At 40.8% G+C, this 7633-nt stretch overlaps 1 protein-coding gene across 3 annotated transcripts in view; it reads right to left on the minus strand.

Annotated features, from left to right (window-relative positions):
• Positions 1-7633, minus strand: part of OGFOD1 (2-oxoglutarate and iron dependent oxygenase domain containing 1) — a 30826-nt gene that overhangs the window by 9174 nt on the left and 14019 nt on the right. For all 3 annotated transcript variants that reach the window (XM_037729314.1, XM_017502691.2, XM_017502689.2), the window contains 5 exons: positions 7100-7200; positions 2894-3010; positions 2198-2289; positions 1873-2001; positions 871-984 (listed from right to left, as the gene is read on the minus strand). In XM_037729314.1, coding sequence (XP_037585242.1) covers positions 871-984; positions 1873-2001; positions 2198-2289; positions 2894-3010; positions 7100-7127 — 480 coding nt within the window. In that variant the 5' untranslated portion in view covers positions 7128-7200. The remainder of the gene's footprint in view (positions 1-870; positions 985-1872; positions 2002-2197; positions 2290-2893; positions 3011-7099; positions 7201-7633) is intronic.

Here is a 7633-nt window from a genome sequence, read left to right on the forward strand (position 1 = left end):
AAAAAAAAAAAAAAAAGAAAGAAAGTCAAGGCAGGTATGAATCCCAGTTTAACTAAAGACAAAATAAATACCCAGAGTGATTGAGTGATCTGCCCAGGTTAGTAAAACCACAGAACCAGGGCATGAGAATAGGTCTTCTGATTTCTTTTTTTTTTTTTGAGACGGAGTCTTGCTCCGTTGCCCAGGCTAGAGTGTAATGGCTCGATCTCAGCTCACTACAACTTCCACCTTCCAGGTTGAAGTGATTCTCCTGCCTCAGCCTCCCGAGTAGCTGGGATTCCAGGTGTGTGCCACCATGCCTGGCTACTTTTTGTATTTTTTTGAGTAGAGATGGGGTTTCACCATGTTGGCCAGGCTGGTCTCAAACTCCTGACCTCAGAGATCTGCCTGCCTCGGCCTCCCAAAGTGCTGGGGTCACAGGCGTGAGCTACCACGCCTGGCCAGTCTTCTGATTTCTGATCTCTTTCTATTTATAGCAAGCTGCCTCATCACTGTCAAACATTTATCAACAGATATTGATCTATTAGTAATCTTTTTAAAAGTAGTAAGATGCACCATTTTTGTTAGAGGAATAGAAAGGTAACTACACACAACTTCTGAGGATGGAAGCTTCTGTGTGTGTGTGTGAATGTGTGTGTGTTTAAGACTCTAGAGAACTGGGGAATACCCAAGGGATTCTTAACACACTAAGCATACCGCTGATACTAATGTTAGTGTTATCATCATTTCTATATTTCATTTGAAGAGGGAATGACATAAACATTCTAATCAGGAACAAAACAAAAGCTCCCCAGTGATGCCTATTCACCCATTCAGGAAGCAAAATTACATGCCAAACAAAATATTCAGAACAAGATAACGCTAGCCTACCTTAAGAAACTCCTTCAGGAGAATTTCAGAACTTTCTTCAAACTCTTCTTGAATTTGAACTTGGTAATCCATGTCCAGATAAGTAGGGTTGATCCAATCATACAAAATCTCATGCTTACGAAGAGGCGGCAGATGCAAAATGTAAGTTAATAATTCCTATTGCTTTTGCTCTTACATCATTTCACACTAATAAAATATAGGCAAATCCTTACTTTATAAGTTTTTCCTATTAAACATAACATACTGGAAAACTCTGCTTGAGAAAGACACTATCAAAAGTTCATTTAAGAAAAGGGAGGCCGGGCGCGGTGGCTCAAGCCTGTAATCCCAGCACTTTGGGAGGCCGAGGCGGGTGGATCACGAGGTCAGGAGATCGAGACCATCCTGGTCAACATGGTGAAACCCCGTCTCTACTAAAAACACAAAAATTAGCTGGGCATGGTGGTGCGTGCCTGTAATCCCAGCTACTCAGGAGGCTGAGGCAGGAGAATTGCCTGAACCCAGGAGGCGGAGGTTGCAGTGAGCCGAGATCGTGCCATTGCACTCCAGCCTGGGTAACATGAGTGAAGCTCCGTCTCAAAAAAAAAAAAAAGGGAAGGCTGGGCTCAATGGCTCACACCTGTAATCTCAGCACTTTAGAAGGCCACAGTGGATGGATCATTTGAGGTCAGGGGTTCGAGACCAGCCTGGCCAACGTGGTGAAACTCTGTCTCTACTGAAAAATACAAAATTAGCCAGGCATGGTGGCAAGCACCTGTAATCCCAGCTACCCAGGAGGCTGAGGCAGGAGAATCCAGGAGGTGGAGGTTGTAGTGCGCCAAGATTGCACCACTGTACTCCAGCCTGGGCGACGGAGCAAGACTCTGTCTCAGAAAAAGGAAAGTGGAAAGGGGCAAGCTCAAGTTCAAAGTCCAGTTTCATTAATAGAAACAGTTAACTTTAAAATCGGAGAAATAAACGATATGCTATAGTTCCTAAGATAAGGATATCAGCAATTCTTACATCTTGTGGGATGTGAGGGCTCCTAGGTATGAGGGGTTCAAAGTAGTTGGGAGGCCTAGTCAACGATGGACCATGAAACCAGCCACTTATAGACAAACGTGACTTTTCTTCAGACAGGACTTCAGACACCTGAAAGGAAAAGCCCAGCAGCACATCAACACGAAGAGTAAGGGGGATTACCATCCAATGCATGCTAATTTCAGGGTCCCCCATGCTAAGTATTAAAAAAACATCAGATAACAAGTCGACAGAGCTGTCATGTTTGGATAATGGGTGATTAAAAAGCATAATCCTTGGTACTCTATTTGTTGTTTACAATCTTTACCTGGTGAAAGGACACTGGAGATACTTCAAAGAAAACCAGTTTGTTCCACGAAGGGATAAGAGACTTGACAATCTGTTTCGGCTGAAAGTGTTCTGCACCAGGAGAGAACACATCCATAAATGTGGTTCACTGTCATTAACCACTGCCAGGCTGCCTCATTTTACTCTTGACAGTCTCATTTCTGAGGGCATCTAGATGTGCTCTTCAGACCCTGAAATACCACCCTTCTATCTGTTTCACTCAGACTTGTGAGTTTGACTAAAGGGCATCTGTTCTTACTACACCATCCGTCTATTATTGAGAAGGGCCTGAATAAGTTCTCAAAGCTTCCTGGAGTCAACTTCTGGTGCTAGGTATTCAAAAAAACCTTGACTTTCTGTCAAATGGACTGGTCCTGGAAGGTTCATAGCCACACACAGCTTTATATGCACTCTACCCTTCCACAGTCAGTATTCAGAAGCTAGGTCTGACTATTTCTCATCTTAAACAGATTCTAATTTATCACTGGAGTAATTTTTAAGTACAAGTTAAAGAGGTGGCTGTCAGGGCTGGCATTTATTCCTCTTGAGGTAGTCACTCAAGAAGAACAAATGAGGAATGAAGACATTGTATATATGAACATGATACTAAATCAACTCAGCTTTACCTCAGAAGTGGCCACTGGTGGTGAAGTGCATGCACTTGTACTTGTCTTACCATCAATGCTGTACAGGTCCAGGGTACCCCCCAGGCTCCTGTCCCAGGGAGGAACCAGGTACAGGATGAAGGCGATACGGCGCCCTTCCAGCTCATCATCATGGCACAGCAGGGCATCTGCAATAGTTTAATGTATACCTTAGATCTCTGCAGATAGTGACCAGCTGACATCTGACTCTACATTTAATATCAGTCCATTTGACATTCACCTGTAATGTCAGCTCCAGCTTTAAATGTCCTCCAGCTTTAAAATGAACCTTATTTCTCCTCTTTTATAAGTAAACAAGTAAGTCAATATAGATAACTCTAAAAACGCTAAAGAGCACATAATTAGATCCAGATATAATCACTGGATCTAATCCAGTGATTTTGCATATAATCTTCCAGTATTTTTCCTATATATATGTATTGACTTTGAAACAAAATGGCATCTGACAGTGGCTATTTGTGGCCTGCTTTTTAAATTACATGGCAAGTATCTTTCCCTATCAATATATACCCTTGGCATCACTTTTAATGGCTGCAGCTTTTCTACTATATAGATTATGACCTTACCTCCTTCCCCTTTTAATAGATTTCCTATTTGTTAATTGTTTCCATTTCTTGGTCATTATAAAGACTAATGAAATGAACATTATTGTACATGGATCTTTTTGTACTTGTTCCCATTAGTTTCTTGAGGTAAACTTCTAAAAGCCATGTCGTGGGGCTAGCAAGATAGGCATCTGTGCAGGCTGAGACGGAGGAAAGGCTACGGTGAACTGCAACCAATTACACATGGAGGGATCATTTCAATAAATAAATATATTGAAGATAATGGGAGCCTTCTCACCGTTCAAGAAGGGAGTTACAAATATGGAAAAGCAGAAATCTAGAATGAACCCTGTGGTGTTCAACTGGAACTCGAGGAATCTATGTGAATTCAGTTTCTCATATATGTGTGTGTGTGTGTGTGTGTGTGTGTGTATATGTATGTATATATGTGTGTGTGTATAAAAACACAGGCTGGGCATGGTGGCTCATGCCTGTGATCCCAGCACTTTGGGAAGCCGAGGCAGGCAGATCACCTGAAGTCAGGAGTTGGAGACCAGCCTGGCCAACATGGCAAAATCCCATCTCTACTAAAAATACAAAAATTAGCAGGGCATGGTGGTGCACACCTGTAATCCTAGCTACTCAGGAGTCTGAGGTAGGAGAATGATTTGAACCCAGGAGGCAGAGGTTACAGTGAGCTAAGGTCACACCACTGTATTCCAGCCTGGGTGACAGAGAGAGACTCAGTCTGAAAATATATATATATATTCTAAATATAAATGTACATGTGGGCATCTGTGTGTGTGTATGTACATGTATACAGCTATTCACCATCTCTTTACACTGAAAGGGTCTGGGAGCAGTGACACTCTAATAGCAAAGACACTTAAGAGTCCAGATCTTGATTGTTAAGCATCATTCTTCACTAAAACGAACCAGGGTTCTTTGGAAGAATGGCCAACTGCAGGTCATTTTAGGACCCTGGCATCGAAAATACAAGATAAACATGGAAAATCTTATTTTGCAGAAAGTAAGACAAAAAAAAGAATGATAGGGACATAGCAAAAGGACACAGAAGTCAGTTTGAAAGAGCTCTCCTTGGTCAAATCAGGGACAATATCAGCATCAGTATAATGATAGTAACAGATAACAGCTCATTACACAAATAGCAATCCATAAATCCATACCAATATAAACAAATGAATGAACAAGTAAATCGGGAGAAAAGTCTTGTCTAGAGTAGAATGACAGTAACTGTAGAGAGATGATTGTGTTATAAAATCAGCATCTGGCAGCCTTCATGGTAATAATTTAGTAAGAAACATCAGAGAATGCTAAAATAAGCGAATCAAAGTTTGATGAGAAATGGGATATTTACAAAATCTTAAAGTATCTCCCCATAAAATACAGACTGACAGGGAACAAGAATAGTGGAGAAACCTGATGTCAGCTACCACGTTAATCAAGTGATCAAAGTTAATATCACTAATAATAATGTGACACATTGAAACCATGCACCGCCTGATACAGTGAAAAGAACACAGTATTCTGTAATCCTGCCAAAAATATATGGCCTAAATCTAATCATGAGAAAACATCAGACCATCCCAAACTGTGGAAAGTTTTCCAAAATAACTCATCTGTACGTATTCATAAAGATCATGAAAGTCCAGGAAACATGGAGGGGCTATTCTAGATTGAGGGAGGTTGAAGAGACAATATTATAACTAAATGCAACATGCAATCCTGACTGGATCTTTTTGCTATAAAGGACCAAATAATGAAACCTGAAGGGAGTCTGGGACTTAGATAATCCATTGACGTGGAATAATGCATCAATATGACTCTCCTGATTCTAATGGTTCATGACTATCATGTAGGAGAATGTCCTTGTAGAAATTACTGAAGTATTCAGGGGTCATAGAACATCATACCAACAATCAACTCTCAAGTAAAACTGGAAAAAATAAATTATTGGTACTATGTTTGCCAATTTTCTGCAAGTTTGAAATTACTTCAAAGTAAAAAGAAAAGATACTGGCTGGGCATGATGGCTCACACCTGTAATCCCAGCCTTTTGGGAGGGCGAGGCAGGTGGATCACTTGAGGTCAGAAGTTCAAGACCAACCAGGCCAACTGGTGAAACCCCACGTCTACTAAAAACACAAAAATTAGCCGGGGGTCATAGCACATGCCTGTAATCTCAGCTACTCAGGAGGCTGAGGCAGGAGAACTGCTTGAACCCAGGAGGCAGAGGTTGCTGTGGGCCAAGATAGTGCCACTGTACTCCAGCCTGGATGACAGGGAGACTCTGTCTCAAATAAACAAACAAAAGAAAGAGTATATGATGGTAAACGAAGATATACCATATGGCCTTTCCTGTGTATCACCAAGTCATCCTCTAAAAGTTGTGAGCAATCTATACTTCCAGGACAGTGTATGAGAGCACACTCAAATAATTATTTAGTAAAATTTAAAAAAGAAAACTCTTTTCCTTCTAGGTAAAAAATCAAGCATGTATCCAAAAAACCATTTATGTGCTGAGAAAAGGAAATGGAGGGATGTACCCCAAAGTGGTGACGAGAAGAGGAGGCAGGGAGAAGGTGAAGAAAGCTATCACGGTTTACACCATATACTTGCAATATTATTTTTTTTTTCCTTTAAGAATATATTCACTTGGCTGGGTGCAGTGGCTCATGCTTTTAATCCCAGCACTTTGGAAGGCCAAGATAGGTGGAACACAAGGTTAGGAGATCAAGGTCATCTTGGCTAACATGGTGAAACCCTATCTCTACTAAAAATACAAAAATTAGCCATGTGTGATGGCGCACGCCTGTAGTCTCAGCTACATGGGGGGTTGAGACAGGAGAATTGCTTGAACCTGGGAGGCAGAGGTTGCAGTGAGCGGAGATCATGCCACTGCACTCCAGACTGGGAGACAGAGTGAGACTCTGACCAAAAAAAAAAAAAAAAAAAAGGTTGGGTGCAGTGGCTCATGCCTGTAATCCCAGCACTTTTGGAGCCCGAGGCGGGCAGATTATCTGATGTTGGGAGTTTGAGACCAGCCTGACTAACATGGAGAAACCCCATCTCTACTAAAAATAGAAAAAATTAGTTGGGTGTGCTGGTGCATGCCTGTAATACCAGCTACTCAGGAGGCTGAGGTAGGAGAATCGCTTGAACCTGGGAGGTGGAGGTTGCATAACCCGAGATCACGCCATTGCACTCCAGCCTGGGCAACAAGAGCGAGACTCTATCTCAAAAAAAAGAAAAAAAAAATATGTATTCACTTATTGACTTCAAAATAAAAAAGAAAAGGGAAAATGGCATTGAAGGAGATGGTTGTTCCTTAGGAAGTCTAAGAATATAAAGTTTATATATCACTCTGAATTTCTTGATAATTGTATGCACAGTTGGTATGTATGTGGATTATGGGCATTTTGCTGAAAATACGGTCAGTAGCTTTCATCATATTCTGAAAGACAACCAACCACTGCTTATGCCTTCTTATAAGGTGGGTATTTCTGTCTGTGAACTGTGTCTTTATCAGGAAGATCCGGATGCTTTGCAGGGACATTCAGTCGAGTGTTTTGGTACACAGATACCATCTCTCCATTACTGTTGAGTTAAAGCCTTTAAATCTTATAGACATCAGATCTTTATCTTCCTTACCAGTGAATTCATATTTAGCACAGGACATGTCAATTGTTGGTTCCAGGTCAATTTTAGAAATATCAGAAAGCCAGGACCGGAAATCTTCAAACAGAATTTTCCTAGAAATGTAAACAAAAGAAAACCTGTTATGCTGCCACAGTGTGGGCCCTATTTGGATCTAGGTCACAACTTTTCTTTCCTGGAGATCACATTTTATTCAAGAGATACATTCTTAGATCTCATTTGAGACATTCTAAGAAATGTTTCTCAGTTCAAATTTGCATAGCTTAAGTCTAATGTTCCCAGAAAAATGAATGTAAATCCCTATCTACTGTGGCTTATTTGTTTTAATGGTTCATGTTTTCTCAGTATTTTTTTCCTCCTAAATTTAAAGTATGCCCTATCATGGCGGCAGTGACAAAGGCCAAAGCCTTTGTCATAACAACTCATCACACCAATGTTCTAGTCCAAGTTACTGATTTGCAGATAAGTTTATCAGCACTAAAATGGAAAGCTCAATTTTCTTTTGCTCTCTTTTTTTTTTTTTTTTTT

The sequence above is a fragment of the Cebus imitator genome, unplaced genomic scaffold, assembly GCF_001604975.1.
Source record: "Cebus imitator isolate Cc_AM_T3 unplaced genomic scaffold, Cebus_imitator-1.0 Scaffold297, whole genome shotgun sequence".
In the NCBI taxonomy this organism is placed as follows: Eukaryota; Metazoa; Chordata; class Mammalia; order Primates; family Cebidae; genus Cebus; species Cebus imitator.